Source organism: Prosopis cineraria, unplaced genomic scaffold, assembly GCF_029017545.1.
Source record: "Prosopis cineraria cultivar Desert tree isolate PC_DT_omini unplaced genomic scaffold, ASM2901754v1 PC8, whole genome shotgun sequence".
Classification (NCBI taxonomy): Eukaryota; Viridiplantae; Streptophyta; class Magnoliopsida; order Fabales; family Fabaceae; genus Prosopis; species Prosopis cineraria.
This window is the reverse complement of record NW_026555339.1, coordinates 29,403,484-29,428,923: the sequence shown is the minus strand read 5'-3', so window position 1 is coordinate 29,428,923 and position 25,440 is coordinate 29,403,484. Positions and strand designations below refer to the sequence as shown.

The 25,440-nt window shown below is 31.0% G+C and overlaps 1 protein-coding gene across 1 annotated transcript; it reads left to right on the top strand.

Moving 5' to 3' along the window:
• Positions 1–23,725: 23,725 nt before the first annotated feature.
• Positions 23,726–24,883, top strand: LOC129318768 (VQ motif-containing protein 22-like). The gene has a single exon (XM_054963705.1). It carries the CDS (start codon positions 23,778–23,780, stop codon positions 24,480–24,482), a length of 705 nt encoding a protein of 234 aa, XP_054819680.1. The 5' UTR covers positions 23,726–23,777; the 3' UTR covers positions 24,483–24,883.
• The last annotated feature ends 557 nt before the right edge of the window (positions 24,884–25,440 follow it).

Below are 25,440 nucleotides of genomic sequence, written 5' to 3'. Positions count from 1 at the left end.
TCATGTAGGAATCCATGATGATCTCAGGTCAAAGGGCCTAGTGACATGGTTACATATGAGATAAACTTATGACTTCTACCATGTAGCTCTCATAACAGGTTGATCTAGCATCTTGTATCCTTTCAAGTGCCTATGACTTTGTTTTATAACTCTATAATTAATTAAAGTCATACCTGTCTTATTTCATCTATGATCCCTCATAGATGACTGACTAGGGACATTTATGTCAATCATTATAGTTTGTCCAAGGATACATTTATTATAGTGACCATGCAATTAATATGATAACAAATGAAAAATTCATTAAATAACAATGTTCATAGTATAATGATTGGCCCTAGGGCACAATTTCCAACATCATGCATTGCCCATGCTTGAATGAAAAGTCTGACATCATTTGAAATTTGTAATCAAAGCTTTGAGGATTTCCTTCTTGACTTATTTTACTGAAAAGTTCCAATTGTATTTGAAATTGTTTCTCTAGTTACAAAAAGTTTAAGAAAACCAAAATTTCCTAAACACCTAATTCACCTCCCTTTTAGGTGTTGTTGTTTGATCTTATGTCTAAGCTCTTCTAATTTTTTTCATATACACACAATTGATATATAAATTTTCAAAGTGTTTAAGAATTTTGAAATTCCCTAAGAATTTCAAAATCGTTCTTAAAATTTGAAAGTGTTGCTTGAATTTTAAAGGTGATTTGGACATTTGAAAGTTCTCATTGATTTAAGCTTTCATAATTTTATACTTTGAAAGTCACCTTCTATTTCGATATTTGTTCACTCATTCATTTTCTTATAGCTCCTTGAATATTGAAATTCTCACTGAATTTTTAAATTCCTCCCTGTACTCAAAATTCTTTCTCTATTTTTCTGAACTCTATTAATTTCAAAATTATTTCCTCGTTGCCAAAACTGAGCTTGTATTTTTCTTGAAAAATATTTAGGCAAATTTATTTGATTTTCTTGTATCCATATCTCATAAAATATGATTTGATTATTCTAATTTTGAATTTTCTCTTCCCTAGTCTTAAACTCATGAAGTTTATAGGTTTGTTTATTTAATCTATATTTGATTATCTCTTTGCCAAGAGTTTGTTAAGTTAATATAGGGAGAATTTCAGATGTCAATGATAGAAGAATTTAATTTTTTCCTTGGTTTGTAACCAAGTAAAGAAAGGACGTGTTATTTATAGTGTTTGTATGCTCATTAGCCTTAGGGCTGATAACCAATTTATCCCTATTATTGAATTAATACCCTTTAAAGGTAGACAAACCAGATCAATGGTAGATGTCTTACTATTAAATTCAAGCATACAATACAAAGAAGCCCAGGAAGTTTTAACTAAGGCTCCGGCTAGTGTAAAAATAATCATATCAAATGGTAGATTACAAACATACAATTTCAATCATAGAACATAAGTATCAGACACAAAGGAATTAGTTGCACCCAAATCAAAAAGAGCTTCAATTTCAAAACCTTAGAGTTTGAGAATACCTTTAATGAGGTTGGGTGTTTCATGCACACCCTGCTATGATACAACGAACACCCTACCAGGAACTGTAGTCCTAGAATCATTGGCTTCTCACAATCCTTCTTTACAAACTCTGGAGATATGGACTGGCTTCCCATACTTGAAACAGATTAAGCATTTTCCTTGATGTACCCTTCCACATTTCGCACACCTTTGACTATTAGTTGTACTATCTACAGGAGTAGTAGAACCCTTGTAAGAATATTGTTCCCTATAAACTGGCTCCTTAGGGGTCCAATGAATTGGCTTTTGGAGGGCTGTTGAACTGACTCCTTAAAGGTTGGCTTAGTAGCTTTCCAGAACCCACTAGCATTATAGCTATTCCTCTTATTGATACCCTAGTAGGTCTCTAAAATGGGGTAAATCTAAATTAAAATTCCTTCCTTTTCTTAACCTTTTGTTCTCTCATCCTCTTAGAAATGATGTGTATTTTGTCACACATCTCTTCAAAATCTTCAATTTGAAAAGGTGCTAATACTCTTCTCAACTATGGCTTAGTCTTTACCAACAATCAATCTACTTTCCATTTAGGATCATGGTGCTTTTGGAGATAGGTACTGTACTTGGACAACTCTAGAAAACAAGTTATGAATTCCTCCTTGTGCAAATTTCCTTGTTTAAAAGCATGGAAATTTGCTTCTTGATCGGCTCTCAATGAAGTAGGATAGTAATGTTGTAAAAAATTTCTCTTGAACTGCTCCTAAGTAATGTTAGCATCATTATCATGTTTGATGTTATCCCACCATTACTGGGCTACCTTTTGCAACAATTGTTCGACAATTTGCACCTTTTATAGAGAGTTGCATTCCACAAGCGTGAAAATCTTTTCTAGCTGCTTCACCTATTCCTCTACTTTAGTCACATTCATTTTACCTTCAAATATAGGAGGATTAAATTTTTGAAAGCTTTCCCAAACTTGAGTGATACTATTTGACTGAGGCAATGGGCGTACCCCAGTACTACTACTTGTTTATTAATTTTATGACCATCCTTAGAATGATAATCATTAGCCTCTTTGTTGTTAGGGCCATTCTCTTCTATGCAGTTCTTACCTTATCCTCTCATTGCCTTTATCTCCTCCTCACATCTATTCACTTTTTGACCTATGTTCTTGACTAGATCTCTCAACTCCCTTAAGATAGCATTGTTGTTTTCATATGGAGGTTGATCTTAGGGAGGTAGAGGTGGGTTTGTGTTAGCTCTATGATTCACCATGATTCTCTACTCCTATATAAATACCCAAATAAGATTTGAGTTAGAAAGTATAATTTTATGTAAATCTACACTCAAATAAAAGGGAAGTGCATATGCTGATATTTACTTGCTATGACTTCTAAGTGCAAAAAGAAAAGTCAAACAACAAAATGGCCATGAAACAACCTGGCTTTGACACAAAAAATATAACACCTTATCCTACTATCTAGACACTTAGCAGATAATTATCGAAGAACAAAGGCTAGACCCACTTTATTTAATTCAAAGTATAATTTTTTTTGTGATGTAATAGTTTAAAATAAAACTAATTTCTAGAAATCTTAATCCAAGCTAGTTTATAGTTGACTACTATCCAATAACTAAAAGTAAATAGAAAGAAAGAAATATGGTTTAAAAATGACAAAAGGTCCTGTAGTCATAGCGAAAAGTAAATATAATCCTGCATGTGCTGTGAGGAATACAAGATCTAAATGCTCATTCCTTTGGCACCTTCCTTTAATTCCTACTTAGGCCTTTTCCTAAAAAATGTTAAAGAAGGGGTGAGCACTAACGTCTCAGTAACCCAAGTTTAACCATACATGCATAAACTACAACCACACAATTATACAACTAATATACAAGTGAGTTTATAAGAATCATTCAATTATAACATAAAAATTTCATAAGATATAGCTCATAACATGTCAATATGAAATATCAAAAATCTCCCTTATTGCTCCATCCATTCTTATTTCGCTGACTGGAACCATAGGCTTATCAGGCCTACATGTTGGACTAATTAAGCTTCTCCGGTGATCGAGATCTACTCAATCAAAGGTACAGAGCCTAAGCCTAAACTATAGCTCTCCTCCTTGAAAAACCCTAATCAAGAGGTGTCACTGTCCCATATTCTCCCTTTACAAAGCCAGCTAGGTAAGTATTGAGAAACGGGGCTTTTTAAAAGACAAGCCAACCACTGTGCACTCAGTGGAGGCCAACCACATGGTTATTGAATCATATATGCATCAACATCATCATCTCCTTATCAACCCATCCCTTGATGCATACTACACATAAACAACAATTACATCATGTACAAGCATGCTTGAAATGAAATAGAATTATCTCATTCAATCAACTTAATGTACAAGCATGCTTGAAAGAAATAAACCACTCCTAAATAATACATACCATTTACATCAAATAAAATTTATTAATCTACATTTACAAGCATGCTTGAAAAGAAACACTAATAATATATAGTCGAGCTACAAGCATGCTTGATAGGATTGAAGTAACATATAAATTTTCTATAATTAAATTTATGATTATATGCATTCATTATCAAACACATAGCTTGGACACATATGGAAAAACCCCAAGTTACCAGTTCTCCTTGAGCTAACAAGTAGTCCTACGACAAAAATCCAAGTAAATACAAGCTCTCAGTGAGAGTCTACAAAATTTACATGCACATGAAAATATTAATATACAATTTAAATTTACTAAATATTACCCTAAACTATTCTAGGATCACTCTAAAATTACTCTAGGACTTTAAAGTTACCCTTTAAGAACCCGAATTGCTCTTTTGATTTCATATTCATTTATAATTTAAATAAATTCAGTGGAGCAAACAAGTTTTATGCTACACCTCACTATAATTTTCTGAATTCATGAATTCTAAGTTTTATTATATATTCCTAATATGTGTATGTGTGTGTGTGAATCATAATAATAACATTATACTCTGTATTGGCAATATAAAAAAATGGACACAGGACATGGCATGAAATCATGGCATAGGTTGAAATTAATGCTAAGAGACCATTAAGTATGCTATAATATAATTATACCTAATGCATAAAAATTTACTAAGAGACACCTAAGGAGGCATTTATGTTATTTATGTACACTAGAACTGAATTTTGAATATAGAGATATATAGGAAAATAGGATAATTGATGAATCATGAAAGGACAAAAGTTTCAAGGGAGAACAATAAAAGTGTCCATGAAAAAGGTGCTATGCGTACCCATATATAATTAATATATAGAAATATAAATAATAAAAAAATGTGATTGCATTTGAATTATGATTTTTGGATAAGAAAAAGGAAACATTGAACAAAGCACCTGAGCATCTACTATGATCATGAAAAGGATATTTTAATATATAAAGTTGAAGGTTGCTAGCTGACCAACAAAGAGGAGCCATGTAAAGAAAGAAATCATAAGTGAGAGAGGGAAGAAAATGGACAAAAATTAAAGAGTTACCTTTTAGAGTTTCTAACAATATGCGGCTGCAAGTACAGGATGAATGAGAAAGACTAAAATGAATAAAGATGTAGGGTTTCGCTGGGTTATATGTAACCCTCCCCCGTATTCACTCAATACAAAAGAAAATTAACAAAATTACTACATAAACACACTAATTACAAATCAAAGAAATTATTTGAAAAGCTCTGGCCAAAGACTTGTTTGTAAAATCATCATACATTTAAGTAATACACAATGAAGCAAAATCACACATTAGTATAATGCATAGTAAACACAACCCATGAGCATTCCCATTTCAATTACATGCATTTAAACTCACAAAATCAGGTTGGGAATTGGTCTATGGGTCGCAATGTGCAGTACGTGCATCGCGACATGTGGCACAGAGCCGCACGCTCAATCTTTCTGTGTTATATGCTGCGACATGTGACACCATGAGCTGTGGCATACTTGTCCGAACTTTTGCTGTCATTTTAACAGCAAAAATGATGAACTTTCAGCGTGCGTCGTTTTTACATACAACATTCAATCGAAGTAATTCAAATGCCCACATAAAGCTTATCTCGTAAGCTAGCTAATGAAATAGTTTGGACACGATCTAATAGTTTGATCAAAATTTGAACACCGGAGGTGCAAAAAGTCACTTTTTTAAAAATTTCACACACCCAAGTGCTCAAATCGATCCCTTTCTCTTATTAGACCACACAAGGCCTTAAATTAAGTCTAAAAAGACCTAACACACCTGATTGACCACACTATATCATAATTATACATATACATTGAAATTTAACCCTTCAACAGTTAATTTTTACAATTCACAAACTTTCATAAATTACCATCACTTGATATAACTTAGCCCATTTGGCTTTTTTTCTCAACATAATCATATAGAATTACATCCATAACATATTCACAAAACAATATTAGCCCCAAATTACTCATTTCATTATAACTTAAGATTCACCACATTCACATCATTTTCAACACACACACCTAAACCTTAGCCCTTTTTATTCAAGTTCACCATACATAGACATACTTGGGTTTAGTTTCCATAAAATCACTACTCAAGTCATGCATGCAACCCTATGACAACTCATATACACATATATATCCAAGTTCTCAGTCCATTACACAAACTCAGAGTTTACACAACTTCAACAACTCAAGCCGGTCCAAACTCTCTTCCTTTACCCTAATCGCTGTCTTGCCCTATAAAAATGTAACCATAGGAGTAAGATAAAAATCTCAATAATGAAATAACTTACTCCTATTGACTATCACATACAACTATATAAAAGTAAAGCATAATATACCATTTAAACCTCATTTATATAGCATATATCATAAGTTCTATTTTCCATTCACAACCATATATATCTATTCATCATTTTCTCACATTCACAATACATAGCATCACATGGTATGATCACCACCGACCGAATCTTCAAACACCCTGACACAAAACGATGGGCTCACCTTAGATTAATGTACATTCTCATTAGCCCTAAGCTATCCTTTAGTGGTAGAATCACCTAAAGGTGCTTTATCTCACTTTGAGACTATGGTTTCCCCCAATACAAACAATGAGGTGTCATTGACTCTAACATTGTATCACACAGAGACTAAAGAGTCTCCAACACCACACCTCAATAGGTACTAAGGAGATCTTCTTCAATATTGCACCTTAAAAGGCACTGAGGTATTTCTCTAACACCATACCCCGTCGAGCACTAATGAGAATATGCCATATAGTCTTATCTCCACCTTTCTACTTGGGTGAACTCTCACTCCTATATAATCATGCTTTTCGAACCATTCAAGGTTCCTCATTACCACGTTACATATTTTCTCATACATAATATATATATATATATTATCATACCATTTAAAATTACTCATTTCAATGCTTTTATTCTATCAAAACCTATTTCATGTAACATTCACACAATGCTATAAAAACATGTTTAGCTCAAAACACTTTTATGCACTACATAGCATACTAACACACAGTTACAATAAACAGTCAAACAAATAAAGTTATTCAGTTACCTCAACACTTCTATCACTAAAAAGCTTATCTATGAATTTCAACTACCACAACAACTTATCACAAGCTTCCTTTTTCTACTTATACATCCGATATGCCAATTTGAACACATTTGGCACATTTTAGTCATTCGGTCCATTTTGACCAAAAACTCATATTTATTACTTAAGGCTATATTCAATTGTAAACTCTTTTTCATTTATCCATTCTAGGTCTATTACTACTTGATTACTACTTTACATCATCTTGACCAATCTTATTTCACTTAAATCAGATTTTTGCCCCTTTGTCTCTCTAACTTAAGGCTAAATTGAGCTTACGAGTTCAAAGCTCTATCATTAGCTCTAAACCAATCGCAAAGCTCTAATTTAACTCCTAAAAATCTTTTTATTATTATTGGACAAGAATCAAACCCCTCAAATTCCACTGATCCAATTTCCCTATAACTCTTTTTCAAAAAAATTTGTGTAGAATGAAAGGTAAGAGTTATATGTAGCTTACCCGTAAAGTTATCGATCAGAAGCACCTTTCACTGGCCTGAAATGGCTTGCCCTAGTTGATCAACCCTTTTCTCTGCTCTATTTCGCGTGTTTTCAATTTCTTCATTCTAAAATTTTTGATATTTCATGACATAAGAAGTCATTTTCTAGTCTATGCACCACCATGCATGTAGCACAAGCCACGACACGTGGCATAATAAGATTAATTCTCACCATGCACACTTACTTCAATCCAAAACTCATTCCTTTCTCCCGTACCTGCTCATACAACATTATAATAAGTCAAGTTACTAAGTAATTCTCCAAATCTCTAATCTCACACTAATTACCACTTTACCCTCGGTTAATAATTAATCACAAGGCTAAGAAATTCAGAATGTAACATTATAAATATAGACTAACTAGTTTACAAACATTAACTTAATTTTCTTTTTTAATAATAATTATCACTTTTATACTATCTTTAAAGATAATTCTAGAAGGATCTTATATCTTTTAAAACTTAACAAAATTATCTGAATTTTAATATTATATATATATTTATAAGTTAGTTTCTTATTTTCAAACATTTATTAAATTTAATTACTTTAGTTATTATATATATATATATATATATATTTACTTTCTTACTATTTCAGGCCTAATAAAATTCAGAATATTACATTTGGTGCACTTCAAAAGTTAGCCCGGAGTGCTGTCATGACAATAGGTGTGTGCTACGACCTAAGATGGTCACACCCTAGCTCAATGACTAGTAAGAGCCTTGGCTCTTTGTGCTATCTATAATGGTGAGCAATACTTGTGCCGTGGCAAACGAGGCCAATTTCTAAAATTTTTTCTAGTTTAATTTAATAATGTTTTTAAGTGATGTTGATGATTCCCATGCTTCCATGATCTCATTTTATTGGTTTTAAAATACAATTTGAGCTCAAATGAAATTTTTAAAGGTTTTCTTAGGATCCCGATGTAACATCCTAAGTGTCCAAATTGAGAATTATCAGTATTTTCAAGGGTCTTTTTGTTAAATTAGATAAATTATTGCTTGATGGTGTTTTTGGGAGATTAATATGATTTTTGGATCCTTAGATAGCCTTAGAAGAAGGCTAGGTCGAAGTTTAAGTGGGCCATGGCATGAAAGAAAGTTTAAATTATGGTTGGGCTCTCTATGCCATGTGCCGTAGCACACATACAAAATCAGCTTTTATCAAACTCGTAAAAAACAAATTGAAACTAGAGGAAAGGAAGAAGGGAGAATGGGAGAGAGGCAGATGAGACCTAAGGGCAGTTAGGGCACAATCTTAAGGGCATCTTGGAGGTACATTAGCTTCTACACCTTAGGTAAGCTTTACTTTCCTCCTGCTCTCCCTTTTATATGAATTTTGATGCTTTAAGGTATAGTTGAGGCTTTTATTCAATTTTCTTAGGTAATGGACGAACCTATTGACTTATTTAAGCTCTTAGGGAGTTAAATCAAGCCTATAATCTTAAGTTTATAGGTTTTATAGTGATTTGAAATTTTTGTTGAGGGTTTGGTCGAACCCTAGGTATAATTTGAAAGTTTTTAGACAATATGGATGGTTGAATAATGATTTTGATATATTTGGATGCTAAATAGGATTGTTAGAGTGTTTTGGAAGGGTTAATGTTATTAAATAAGAAATTTGAGAGTTATGGGTACTTGGAACCTAGTGATTTTAAGGTTGTTCGGAGAGATAATTGAAAATTATCGCTTGATTGTGTAGATTGACTGTTGCTCGAGTTTAGTGTGCATATAGAGTGTATGGAGCTAATGTTGAATCATGGTAGCCCTTTTGTGTAATAAAAGGTTGAGGTAACAGGATAATTTACACTATTGATTACATTGCCTAACTATTTGTGAGTAGATATGTTAATTGTTACTTAAGATTTGATAACTTACATATTGTGAAATGTGATTTTGTGCATGTAAAACTATTTGCAAACAATGACAATGGTGAAAGTTTTATATGGTTTGGTTGAGGAATTTGAAATGTTTATATGTTATACATGCGTATGAGCATGACCATGTTAGGGTGTAGGAGTTCATCTATAGAAAGGAGTAGTGAAAGTCCATATGGCATATATCTCCTTAGTGTCTAGTGAAGTATTGTGTTAGAGATTATCTTAGTACCCATGCAGGATACGGCATTGGAGAGTGACGCTCCTTGGCATTAGTGATGTGATGTTAAAGTAACAACACCTCGATTTATGTGTAATAGGGGGAGACTATAGTTTGAAATTGAGATAGGATATTTTTGGCTGGGTGATTTTACTACTGAAAGTAAGCTCGGGTCATTGTGAATGTGCACTTGACCCAAGAGCCTATGGTTTTAGTTGGGGTGATATGAAGTCTCAAATGGTAGAATGATTGTAATGTCTGCCTTGACATTATCAAAATTTACCACACAGTTACAATAAATAATGATAATTAAGAGCAAGGATTGCTCCTAAGCTCACATTAAATATAGAAGGGTTAAAACTAATAATCTTTTAGAAATAATTTTGAAATATTTAGGATCCCATAAAAACCCTTCAAATAAGTAATTTGAGCTCAAATTTAATGATTTATAAAGGTACTAGAACCATGGAAAAGTCTTGGGAAGCAAAATACTTGAAAACAGGGCCAAAATGTCATTTTTGAATATTTTAATACATGCACTGCGGCTCATGGTCCATGTGCCACAGTATGTGACACAGAAAGGCAAATTTGGCCACTGCACCATATGCCGCAGTGCACGTGTCCATTTATGATAGCTTTTTGAGACGAACTTTGAACGTATGTCATTTTCACATTTGAGGTCCAATTGAAGTGATTTAAGCACACATATGAAGCTTATTCAATAAGCTAACTAATGGTATAAGTTTTGTTACAATTTGACACTATATGAGAATTTTAGACACTCGAATGTAAAAGTCAGTTTTAAAGCAATTTTTAAGCATTCAAGCACCCAGAACTCAAAACTTATACCATTAACCCATTTTGAGACTTGAACCAAGTCTAATGGACCAAAATATATCTAATTAAGCATTCAAACACATAAAAACATACCAAATAAAAAATTTGGCCACTTAATGCCAATTTCACCCAGTATGGTCAAAATACAAAATCAACACCACATACACTATTTGGCTTCTATTGCCACATAATACACCACATATATATTGTCACCACATATATAAAACATTCCTTGTACTTGTATTATTATTTTATCCCATCACAAAAAAATCACCATATATCTACATCATATACAATGTTGGGCTAAAATATAAAATGTCATAGTATAATACAAGTGCAACCAATCAATATGACATGCATTCCTAGTTGAAAACTCATGTTATCATCTATATAAGTTTACGTACACAACTCAAAATAAAATTAGGCTTTACAATAGTAATGTAGCAAGTATGCTAGCCCTTGCCCTATTCCTTCCCTTACTCAGACTCATCGACAGAACTTGTAAAATGATAACCATGGGGTGAGATAAAAATCTCAGTAATGAAGATAATCTACATTATTGATTAACATGCTAAGTTATAAACAAGCCTTAAAATAAGTATAATAAACACACCATATACAATCACCACAATTCAAATGTATGATCACTAATCATCCGGTCCTCCAGTACTCCTGATTAAACCAGTAGGCTATTTTATAAAATCAAACCACATGTATGGTCCCCAAGCTCACAAGCTATAGTAGAACTACCCAGCCAGGGTGTCCTAAACTACTTTTGAACTATAAATTCCCCCTATTACAAGTAATTGGGGTGTCATTACTCCAACACCGCATCTTGCAAATGTTGAGTATAGTCTCCAACTCTACACCCTTTTGGGTATTAAGGAGAGTAAGTCTCTAACACCGTATCCTTTTTTGGGCACTAAGGAGAAATATGAGCTATACCTAGCAACTTGAGGTACTAGTAGTACCATATAGACTTAATCTCCACTAACTCCACTAGGGTGGCCTCCCACCCTCTAATATGCCACATTTCACTACCTATCTCTACTTAACTATATATAAACTACTTTCTAAATAAATATAACAAATCTTACCACTTACTTCAAAAACATGAAATTTCACAAATCAATACTCCACTCATTTTCTAAAATAGTTAACTTTTACAAAATTTATACATATATACATAATAAATCAAAGAAAAACAACTTGAAAATAACTTATACAAGGTAATAAATAATGCAAATTATCTAGTTACCTCAACCCTTTTATTACTAAAAGGGTTACCCGTGGTACTAAATCTCTTCTTGTGTCAAGGCAAGTTTTTCCACACCATAATCTACATCAACAAATACTATATTTTAATTTTCAATTAATACAAGTACTATTAGCTATTAATAACATCCCAATTCTCCCACTTCTCTCTCATATTCTCAATAAAGAGGCTTGTTAAGATTACAATTTATTTACACATTCCCCTCAAGCCTTCCTCTCACTCTATCACAACATAACATTTAATATCTCAACTTATCACACTTCAAACCCCATGATCAAGTTAAGGCTTGATCCAACTTTCACCAAACAATAAAGTAGCTTCATATTACCACTTATCCAAGGTTAAAAAACTTAAAAATCAAACCTTTAAAATCAATTTAAATATTTGAAACATAAACCCATAGCTTAATTCATTCAGAGCAAATTTTCTCACTTCTAAATTCTATGGAAAATGAGATGAAAAGGTAGAGGAGAAGGGTAGAAAATGTACTTAAGAATTTAAAGGCCCAATTTATCTTCAAAATCCTCCCAAAATGATGCCCTAACAGTGCCCAAAGCTTTTCCTTTTGTGTTCTAGGTTCCCCCCTAAAAGCTGCCTTTTTCTGATGATTTTTAAAATTTATGCTATCTATATTGTGCCATGCATTGTAGTGCATGATGCATAAGTTGTAGCTCATGACGCCATGAGCAAAATATCATTTTTGATCCCCTCGATACCACCCGACTTGATCCAACTTCCATCCTAACTCAATTTAGAGCCAAATATGACCTAAAAAGCCAATTAGCAACCCACAAACATAATTAAATTAATTAATTATATTTTTAACTAATTTATCCCTTAATTAGTCAATTTATTCTGGATTTGATATTTTCAGATGTTTCAATGATCATGCTAGAGTGGAAATAAATATTGATTATGAAAAAGACTATCTTAAACTATGTTAAAAGTATGTTTTGAAGTATATAAACTTTACTCACTTTTAGTTGTGCATGTTAATTGATAGTAGTGATTTATTCTATTATTGAGATGTTTACCTCAATGGTTATATTTTATAGGTGAGGGCTTCAGTAGGGTAAGGGGAAGGAAGGGGCAACTGAAGAGTGAAGAGCATTGTTGTATAGCTTTTTTCTCTTCTCTTTTTGGGTTTGTAATGAATATGGTATATTATAATGTTAACTTAGGAGTATTTCATTTGTTTTGATAATCACTTGTATGAGGATTTGTGGAATGTGTGCGTATCTTGACCTAAGCCTATTAGTAACCTTGTGAGCCTTAGACCTAATCTTAACTAACCCATCTTAAGCTTTAGGACTCCCTTAGCTGAAGCTCAATGAAATATTGGCCCTATTCATCCTCTACCACATTTAGTTGATCATATCTTCACTCTTGTCAGTCTCATTCCTATGGCTCAACTACCTACTAATAACAAAAAAAGGGGACAAGAATTAAAATGCATTATATACTAGCTAACTGAGTTTTTAGGATTTATGAGATTTTGTTTTTTGTCCTTGTCTTTATTTTTTTATGCTCACTTTTGTTTACTTATATTAAACAAATTGTTAATATATATATATTTCAATGCATTAATCCATATTATTGTGTTCTTTATGATATGCTCATATTATTTAATTGAGGGAGAGACCTAAAATCTCCTTTCGGACTGATATGATTGCATCTGAATTTTGTCATCATCAAAGAGGGGGAGAAATGTTGAAACATGTTGACCCTAGTTTTGATTATGAAAAATTTAGAGAAGATTTTAAACATGTTTACTGAGAGAAAGAAAAGGTATAACATCATAGAATTTTAATCCAGGAAACTAATTACTAATTAAAGAGTAAATTAGTAATTTAGTATATTAACTAGATAATTAGGATTTTGGGTGGCAAATTAAGTTTTTAACTTATTGGGTTGTTGAATTGATAGGTTTAAGCGAAAAAGGGCGGTCCGGAGCAAAGTGTGTGAGTATGGTGAGATTTTTTTCATTATGCCACATGCCATGGCATATGCTTTATGAGCTATGGCACATAGCATAGAAATCTGATTAGTAAGGATGTGGCTCAATTTAAAATTAGGAAGAAAGAGAGAGAGAAAACATGATGTAAGAGGAGACTAGGTGAACATTTTCTAGGGCAAGAAAGTTTGAAGCCTTGGGAGATATTTTTGACTGATCACTTGCCAAGTAAGATTGAAGCCTTAGGAGATATTTTCGACTGATTACTTGCCAAGTAAGTTTCATACCATCTTAAGCTTATGTTCTACACTAATTTCTCTTAGTTTAGGTTATAGAGAAATTGACTTGGGGAGTTTTAAGAAATTATTTTCCTACCCTTTTATAATAAAAATAGTCTTCGGTGTCAAATCAAGGTTTTGCAACTAGTTTAAAAGTTAATGGCTAAGCTTTAAGCAAATTTAGCCTAATTAGATATGTTAGAAAGGGTGAAAACTTGGGTAAGAAGCTGTGTTAGGATAGATAAAAGTGATAATAGGATTTGATAGGGTGAAAGGAACTTAAAGTAGGTCGATGAGAGCATTTGGATGCTTTACTGTGACAATTAGTACTTTTAGTCAGTCTAATAATTGACTTATACTTCTAATTTGTGTAGATTTGCATAATTTTTACATGTTTAGCAAAAGAGGAAGTTAAGGATTGGATTACCACCATGGGTAGTCTTTCAAAAGTACAGAAGAGTTGATATAACTAGATAATTTATTATATCTATTAATTAGTTTAACTATTTATAAGTAAATGCTAGTATAAATTATGAATGAAATCATTGTTGTGTTCAGAATTGTATGTTTTAATGAGTTTTAGCATCAAAAGGATTTAATTATAAATTAAAATGATTTTTAAAATTTTTTTTAAGTAAGCCAATGTATAAAAGTGTGTGAATGTGACTATATGCATGTAAAAGAGGCATGATTATGTTACAGGGTGAGAGTTCACCTTGAGTGTGTGGAGATGTGTAAAAACATAATCCATATAGTCGGGCTATAGCAACATATTTAGGACTGTTGCTTTAGGACATTTGAGTAGTTTGGCAACTCTTTCTACATTTCTATTGTAATGCTAATTTTGCTCACACTCTTCAAATTGTTTTTCAAGACTTTTTTCTTAGCCTCATATAATGACAAATAATCATTTCTTGTTGTTTTACGAGAGACTTTTTCAAAATCCAGATTTGCATATTTAAAGGCCCAACACAAGACTTCATCTTCCACCATGGTAAAAGGACTCTCATGCAACATGATTGTAATAGCTAATATTTCTCTCATTTTTTTCACTAGAATACTTCAAACCAAGAATAATGAATAGATTACTAGTAGCATCACTAGTGGGATGAAATGGGATGGTGGACTATTTACTTAATTGAGATGCCACCAAACTTACTTTGCAAGCAACTTTGCAAATTCCTTCTAAGATGGCTAATGCTAGTGCCTTTTCCCACTTGAAGCAAATTTCTCCTTACAATATTCACATTGTGCTTTCTTCACACTATCTACAAGTTCAATTTCTCCTTACAATATCACGATACTTAATGGTATGCCAGAATTAATGCATTTAAAACCCTTGTAGGCAAACTTATATTATATTCTAAGCACAAAACCATCTCAGTTACTCTTGATCACACATAGAAAAGATATATAAATCCAATACATAGTACTACAATTTAAGAATTAAAATTTTAACTATCTATGTCTAATTGTCTAACAATTTCAAGTAACAGGAAGACTTAGTATCAATAGCACATGACCACTCAACTTTAGAGAATTTAAGAACAAGAGAATTACAAAAGCATAATAGTATAAGTAACCAAATTCATATATATAAATATATAGTCTAATAATAACATTTTAGTAAACACTACACTAGTTGTTGATAAACCACACATGAGTTACACCTAAATACTTTGAATCTGAATGCCACTTACATTTTAATAGACAATGCCACTCTAGGTGACACTCTAGGAGTATGTTGCTACGAAAAGCAAGACAACAAATAGTAATCAAAGAAATGCCTTGGAAAATCTCACAGACATAAAAAAAAAGGACATAAAGTTCAAAGTAGGGAATTAAAATAAGTGGCAGTTGTTCTCAGTGCGATACCATAGCACAAGAGTTAAAAGTAGGGCATTAAAATAAGTTGCAATTGTTAATTGTAAGGTACGTAAAACTAGACCGGTCATGGCACTGGGTTACGGGTTAGTGATTCAATCAGGGTTGAACCTGGGGTTGAACCGGTGGTAAACTGATCATGATTAAAATAATACAATTTAAATAAAAAGACATTAATTATAAAAACATTCAACCAAATCCAACCACTCAAAAGTCTAACAATAATAAAATACAACACTTTAAATATCTATCCTTACAATTACAACCCTTCAATCTCAAGAGTCTAGAGAAGAGATAGAGACAGAGCTGAAGAAGAGACAGAGATAGAGCTAAAGCTTGGAGAAGAGACGGAGACTGAGCTAGAGAAGAGATGCTGATTAGGTTAGGGTGAGAGAGGAGAGACACAGACAAAAGGCCGAACTGAATGCTGTCTGGAAATCTGGATTAGCCTTAGCATGCTCTGCCTCTAATTTTTCATTCTTTGACTTTAGTTTTACTTTTTTTTTATTATCTTATTTTTGAATTCAGCACTCTGAAAATTAAAAATGAAAAAAAAATATCCCAAAACGACATCATTTTTTGGGTTTTGTTTGAAAAAATAATAACCCGGTTAACCCAGTCAACCCACGGGGTTATTCGGGTTATACTGGGTTGAACCCGGGTTGATCGGGTTGCATTAGTTCATTCTCTCACCGGTTTAGGAGTAAACCCAGACTGAACAAGAGATCGGGTCACCAATTTTTGGGTTGACTCGGCCGGTCTGGTCCGGGTTTTAATACCATAGTTAATTGATAGACTCATTTCACTGATAAAACCATGAAAAAAAATCCCATGAAGTATAAGAATAGCAAGTCAAGAAATGGAAATCCCAAAAGGTAGGGTTAGTTTGTGATGTCTTGATTTTCATTAAAATGACAAACCTCATCTTGTCTAGTTGGAAGAGGAAAAACTTTAATGAACTTGCCTTACAAAAAATGAAGGATTTGAATAAGAAAGGAACATATAAATATATAACTTATATGACATTTATACTTGAACATGATTCCTTGGAGAATACCTTGGAGATGAAGATTAAAGCCTCACTTGTTCATGAAGGTCGAACTCCAATAGCTAGAATGGAGTGTGCATCAAACTGTGTTAAAGGAGACAAAGAGACGCTTATGATGTTTAGTCTTTATGTGTGAAGGAGACAAAAAGATGGTGAATTGTTTTAAAAATTTAGATTAGGATTTTTTTTGATTACTTTCCAATTTCTACACTATATTTTTAATTGCTAAATTATGTAGTATATGTTATGGATTTTATGTAATATATAACATGTATACAGAATGTGCTATATATATATATAATATTGTATAATGTATATATGTTGCAGATATTATATATATTACAGATATATATTGTAATATATTATATAATATTAATTTATATATATATATACACACATATATTATAAAATAATAATTTATATGTTAGAAATTAAATAGGTTGGGCCACTAGGCTCGTAGACTAGGCTTTGTAAAAATAGGTTAGCTCAAAAGCCTTAGCCTAACCTAACCTTTTTATTCAAGAGGCTAGGTCAGGCCTAAAGTAAGCCCCTATTAATAGCCTGACTTATTTTTACCCTTAGTTAGAAACCATTAATAATGGTTTAAGAGTGTGATAAAGCTAATGTGAACTAAAGAGCATTAACAAACTCAACGGGTATGCTTAAATGCAAGATATGGGAAATTTTGGGCATTCGAAGTATAGAAATAAAGAGTTGAGGTTGTGTTAATGGTGATGTTAATTGTTTGTGATACGATTAATTGTAGATTAATCATTCTTAGCACTATTCAAGCATAAAAGAGCTTTGGAAGTGGTTTGTCTTAAAGGGTAAACTTTTAACATCTCAAAAGTTCAATGTAACTAAGGGAAATTTGGTTTTATGCACTTGTAGGTTAATCAGTTATAAATAATTATATCTTATTTGAATGCATGAACATGTTTTGAATATATGCAAAAAAGCAATTGTGGCATAAAATTGATCATTTAAACAATCTTTGTGAAAATGATATTGATTGTGTGAAATAATGATTTATGCTTTGTTTGAGCATGATTAGAAGAAAATGTGAGAGAAATTTGAATTGTAAAAATGTTAAATTGTGGAAAATTGTGTTGAGAAAGTATATGAGATTATAAAAAGGGATAAGCATGATGTGTGAAGAATTACATGCTATGATTATGATATTTTGAAATTACATGCAAAAATACGATGATTGAGATTGTGCATGTTATGTGTTAAGCATGTATTGCATTGCATGATTATAAAAGGCAAGAGTTCACCAAGGAAAAGGAATAGAGTTTGTAAATCTACTTAGTATGGCTACCATTTAGAGCTCAATAACTTGCCTTTTTATATATTGTCTCCTTTGTTATATGAGAAACTGTTCTATGATTTATCGAGGGACTTAAACTTAACTATTCTCTAGTTATTTATGAGGATGCTAGCTTAAGTGTGCGACACCCCATCGTGTGTAATTTGGAGGAAATTGTGAACCAAGAGTAAGTGAAATAGCCTTGGCGGAGTAACTCCTCACAATTGAAAAGCTTGGATAGTCTAGTCACATGGACGAACCTCTTCAAGTAAATAGTCTACAGTTTCATATTGGAGATATCAAGAGAGTATAAGATCAGAGTTGATCATGCATATCATTATTAAGGGCACATGATTATTGGTATTGTGACCCTTGAATAATATGATATTTTTGTTATATGATTTTTATTATTGTGGCTGTGAACGACTTTTGTATTGCAAATGTGTGAACTTACTATTTTTGCTACTTGAATTTATATGATTGATCAACTTGCATGTGCATAGGCTAAATCAATTTTGATTACTGAGTAGTTATACTTACCTCTCTCTTTTTAATATTTATAGAAGCTAGCTCAGGTTAGGACTAAGGAAAAGCATTAAAAACTTGGGAATATTACTTCCTAACTATAGGCCTCTTTTATTTTGATTAATAATACATATTGAAGAATGATAATTGCCAATTTGGAGATCATAATTTGAGTATTACTTGCACTATGGCTGTTGATGTTAATTTGTGTATTTTGGAGGACAAAAGTGAAAATAATTTTAACTATAAAAAAATCAAAATATTCTTCACTTGTTATGCAAAATCATTTGTTGTTAATTTTTTTACTTCACTTATTAATTTACCAATATCACTTACAAAGTATATCTATTTATCAAACAAGCAATAACATTAGTTATTGATTTGTTAACTTTATTTATTAATTTTCTAACATCAGTTATAAATTAGAAAATCTGTTAGTAATTTACAATTAATGTTAGTAAATTAATAAATAATATTAGCAATTTAATTATTGATATTGCTATTTATGATTAAACAACTGATGTTAAATGTTATATAATTATTAACATATCAACTCATGTAATTAGCAACTCACATTAGTAAATTAATAAGTGAAATAAAAAAATTAATAATTAATAATTTTGTATAATAAGTGAAGAGTACTTTGATCTTTTTACAGTTAAAGTTATTTTTCCTTTTATCCCCTTAGATTGAACTAAAATTTTAAAATTTTTTGGAACCCATTGATAATTATATCACATCCTTGGCCCTCATTTGAAATTCTCCCTATAATTTATTACATTTGAGAAAAATAATTATAAGTAAGAAAAGGTTCAAGTGTTCAAATTTGATTGGAGAATTAGTTATAATAAACATTAAGAATTAGGAGATGCATCTAAGTCTTCTCATTAAACATACACCTAATCAATATAAACTTTGCAATTCTACGCGTCAAAACGACTGTGCATGTTTAATTAACCATTTTTTTGGCCAAAGATATTTAATTAACTATTCATTTCTTCCAATCTCACTTAAAATAGTTTTCAATTCCCACGTTTTACTTTTATGAGTAAAATAATATGACATCCCTTCTATTTTGTTAAAATTACATAGACCTTCCATCTATTTTCAAAACATAGACTTTAATCCAATTTTTAACATCGATAAGAATATTGTCTGAAGATTTTAAAATACTTTAATTTTTTATTTTAAATTATGCTGAAAGAATTTAAAAATATTAATTTGCCACTGTAATCGACTTGCCTACCACCTCCTCAATTTAACCAACTTTAAATAATTAAGTATGATAATATTAAAAGAGTAAAAATGTAAATTGACTCATAAACTATAAGATATGAGATTAGAAGTGTCAAAAACCTTGAACTTATTTTTTATACGATATACCCCTCAACTTTTAAAAATAAGACAATCCGGCCCATGCCGTTAATAAAAAATTAAATTTAATGATTAATTGACTAAAAATAATAGAAAATGGCCTCAAACCTATTGAAAAGGACCAATAATTTTTTTATCCTTTTATGTAATTTTTTGGTCATTATTTGTATTTTTTGAATTCTTAATTGTAATTTTTTGGTCCTTTTTTTGAGATCTTTATCTATTATTTTTTGATCAATTAATGATCAAAATTAATTTTTATTAACATAAATTATATTAATTAATATATTTCTTATTATATAATACATCCCTATTTCTTACCCATATTAAAATAAGTAATTTAAAAAATATTGTGTAGAAATTAATAAAATTTAAACAAAATAAACATAAATTATATTAACTATTTTATTCATAAATTATATTGACGTTTTTATTTCCTATTATATACTACATCCCTATTTCATCAAGTGTTTTTTTACATAAATGGTTTGAAGGACAACTTATGCATTTATGTTTTTTAAAAATTACAAAATAAATAAGTTTTCAAAATTAAAAAGTTTAAAATCTGAATTAAAATTGAAAAAGTATACTCCTCTAATCCTATTTATAGAGTAAAGAAAAAAAAATTGATCCTATTTATAAGATACTTATCAATTTTCAATGCCTCCCTTTACATTTTTGTTCTTATTAAATATTTTGAATAAAAATATTAGTAATAAAATTTAAAAATATTTATTAGAGATAAAGGTGAAAACTTATTAAATTTTAAAAGAAAAATTAATGAAGTTTAAGGTTTTCTTTAATTCTGATAAAATATGCTAAAAATGACTTATAAATAAGATTAGAAAGAATATGTATTAATTTTTTTTAGATATCTTGAATAATTTTTAGATAACATCCATATTTAAAGAGAGTATCTTGATCTAATATATATGATTTGACAATCAACTAAATATTAAATGGATAGAAGTGAAATTTTAAACATAGAAAATAGATTTGTATTTTGAAACTATTCATTATAGGAAAGTTTGTTTATATTTAAACTTTAAAATGAAGATGTCCGTAATTAAAGTAAATTATACGAGGAAGTCAGTATAGTTTACTCTATTTTTAATTAATTAATAAGTTAAAGTCACGAAGGCTTGCCTTGGATTCATTCCTCGGATGCTACTGGCGAAGGTACCTCGCAGCTTCGATCTTGTGAGTCCAAATCCACAATCGTTTGTGGAAGGGAGACTCCAAGTCACCAACCTCCACATGCCACACACAATGACGTGGCGCAATCCTTTGTATGATGTCAGCGTGACGTGCATGGCGTCTCAGGCGTTGCTTCCTGGAAGCACGCAATGTGCCTGTTGGATAGATGCATCCCCTCTTTTGCCCCATACCAAACGACACCGTTTAAGTCAAATCATGTTTGAAGGTTTCTAGAAGCTCTACATTAGATTATGCCAATTGCCACCCCCCTTTTTTGTTATTTTGCTTTTGAATAATAGTATGACAATCACAAATCACAAACTTGACAAATATTGCATTGCTATTATATATATAATATAGAAATAAAAGTTGACCACATTAAAGATAAATTATTTGTCTTTAGGAAATTACCAAATATATAGAGGGCTTACAAGTCTTTCAAGAGTTCCTTTTCTTATAAATAATTTTTGACTCCCCATAAGATATTTTTTTTAGTTGACATATTTGGTTTAGTTCAAAAGTAAAAGCTATTGTATGGCTAAATTAGAAGACTTCTCTGGAATATTTTTTTCAGGATAAATATTCCCTCCTTTTATCATTTAATGGTTACATAAAATAAATGAACCTTTTTTATTAAAAATAAATGAGCAATTTAATTGAACTTCTGTGATCAGTATAATATATTGATATAATCAAATTTTAAAAAAATTGTTGCAGGATAAGTTGAAAAACTTGTTCTTTAAAGCATTATATCAAAAATTTATTCATTTTCTTAAAAAAAGATATACTCTCTGTTCAAATATGTAAGGTATTTTTTTAAGAGTTGGATGTTAAAAAATGTAAGATATTTTTAGTCTTTCGAGGTATAATCATTGCCATTTTTTTTAAGTGCCTCTATTGATAGTAACTTTATATTTATTATACGGTGTTTAATAAGAGTAAATATGAAAAGTTAGGATTCATTTGAAAGTAGGTAACTATTTTATTAGGGGATGAGATTCAGTTAAAAATATCTTATATTTTTGAACGGAGGGAGTAATAACCTAATTATAAAATGAAGAATATAATATCAAAATTTCCAAAATTGCTAAAACAAATGGCTTATTTTCATGGAGACTTATTAAATATATAACTAATATTTTACAAGCAAATGAATGTCTATCAAAATTTATATTTTCATAATTTAGAATGAAAAAAACCTAATTATACAGAAAATAATAATTTAAAAAATTCAACTAAATTTTAATTTATTTTTTTAAATCTATACATTCAATATAAATATAGTTAAGTTTTAATTCTCAATTAAAATTACCTTACATACTATTATATATACATATATCTTTTAATTAACCAATTGTTTAGGGATATGGTTAAGAATAATTTCTGTAAGTAATACTCCCTCCATCACATTTTATAAGGCATTTTTTTTAAATATTTTAATTTTTCATAACTTGACATATTTTGAAAAAAAGCCAATGATCTAATGATGAATCTTATATAGTACCTTTCATTATTTAATGAAAAGAGAAAATGTATGAACCTTTCATTATTTAATGAAAAGAGAAAATGTATAAGTTATAGGTTAGTATTAAATGAATGATATTTTTTGATAATTATTTTCATTATATTTTGTATATTTTTTTAAATCTTATAACATATACTCTTTCTGTTAAAAAATATAAGGTATTTTTTAAAGAGTTAAATGTTTAAAAATAAAAGACATTTTTAGTCTTTTGAGATATAATCATTGCCTTTTTTAAAGTGTCCCTATTAATAATGACTTTATATTTATTGTAAGGTGTTTAATAGAGATAAATATGAAAGAATATGATTAATTTGAAAGTAGACAACTACTTTATTGGAGAGTGAGATTCAATTAAAAATGTCTTATATTTTTAAATGAAGGGAGTACTTTTTTTTTATTTTATTTATAAACTACTTCCAGCATATTTAACTGAAATTAAGAAAAATTTTAAATATAATTTATTTTATTTTAAAATTTGATAAGTTATTACCTCTATTCTTAATAAAATAATTTTAACATTTAATAAGAGTAAAAATATTATAAAAATAAACCGAGCAAAAAAAATAAAACATCTTATAAATATAATTAATTTTTTTTAACCTTATAAGTATGATTATATAAATTATGCATTTGTATAAGGAGCATAATTTTTCTTCTAATGGGCCCACAGCCCCACGTGCCTCATCACGAGCTGCCGCCTTGGAATCTACTGGTCATACTATATCAACGGTCCAGATCTTCCGTAATTTCCCTTCCTTTGACCAACAACCATAAATACCCCAACACACACATATCCTTCCTTCTTACCTAATACATTATCAAAAAACTCCCTCTCTCTCCCACTTCTTCTTCTCCTTCTTCTTCTCCTCAACTTTCATGGCCATGACCATGAGTGACAACATGCCTGCCTCCAACGACTGGTTCCAATTCTACCAACAACCACAAGATTTTCACGGCGTGCCTTCGTCTTCCATTTCCGACGCCACCGCGGTCACCACCGTCGTCTCCACTGCCGGCGTGACCACCTCTAGTTCGCCATTGATTCCCATGCTCAATTCCACCTCATCAGCAGCATCAACATCTACCACCACCCACCTCAGCCCTGAAGGCCGAGTCGCAAAGCCCATCCGACGACGCTCCCGGGCTTCCCGCCGAACTCCGACCACTCTCCTGAACACAGACACCACCAACTTCCGTGCCATGGTGCAGCAATTCACCGGCGGCCCAAGTGCACCCTTTGCACCAACCCCATCTTCATCAGGCTTGGCCAGCCTTGGCTTCGGGTTCGGCCTCGGCCCGCGACAGGCCCATATAAGCCCAACCGGTGGGCTCATGGTGGGCCCACCACCAGCAGGCTACCATCTTCAGCCGCAGCAACAACCACAGATCTTTCAGCAGCAAAACTTGGCATTTAACACAGAAGGCGGAGATCAGAGTAGGTTCTTTCAGAGACTACAAAGTAATAGTAACAATAACAACAACAACAATCCAAGGGCTTCAAATAATGCTACTGATCTTGGGATTGGTGGGTTTGTTATGGATCATGGAAGCTTAGGTCGTTTCTTTCCAAGTACGTCTTGAATTATTGATTTTGAGAAATGTCCGATGAAGAAGATGAAGAAATTTACTGTTCAGGAACCCGGATAGGTCGTCTTGTTCAATGGGAACAAGGGGAAGCATTTTGCTTTGGTGTTGATCGATGAGAGTGACATAAAGCAGACAATTAGGTGCTAACTTAGGGAGAATTGTTGACCAACCCTTGTAAAATATATTTATAGTGCACACCTTTTTTTTCTTTTATTTTCTTTTATTGTTTTATCTTTTATTTTATTGGTTTTCTTTCTTGGGTGAATGAAATTGTGGGCGACGCTTCTAGATACCTTTATTGTAAAGGTGTTTTTTTTTTTTTGGGAGGGAGTTTAAATGTATACATTATCAATCAAATAAAAAAAAAATCAAGGATTAGTGTTTTAGCTTTGAAACGGATTGTCACTCTCTTCCTTAAAAAAAATATTAAGAAATTAGATATTAAAAAAAAAATACTTTTAAATTTTTTTATGATCATTACTTTTTTTTAAGTGTCATCATTAAATAAATCATTTTATATTTATTTTAAAATAAATATCTTATTAAATATGAGTGAATATGAAGAGATATAATTAATTTAAAAATAAATAATTTTTTTATTGAGGAGATTTAGTCAAAAATATATAATATTTTTTAACATAGAGAGTATATAATTATAATTGTACTTAATTTATAATTCATATTGTAACAACTAGGTGGGTTATTCCCACTTCCCATAGAATAATGCTTTGTGCAAAACTTTATAAATAATTAAGATATTTATTATTTATAAAAAATAAATAAATTTCTTGTAGATTTATATTTTGTTTTTGGTCTTTTATATTTCATGGAATTATTAAGTAAACTCTACTATTCATATAACTTACTCTCTCCATTAAAAATATAAGGTACTTTTAATTAAATCTCATCTCTCAATAAAGTAGTTATCTACTTTCAAACTAACATTATCTTT

Excerpts from the sequence above, each read along its gene's own strand:
- LOC129318768 (XM_054963705.1), top strand. The coding sequence starts at position 23,778 with ATGGCCATGACCATGAGTGACAACATGCCTGCCTCCAACGACTGGTTC.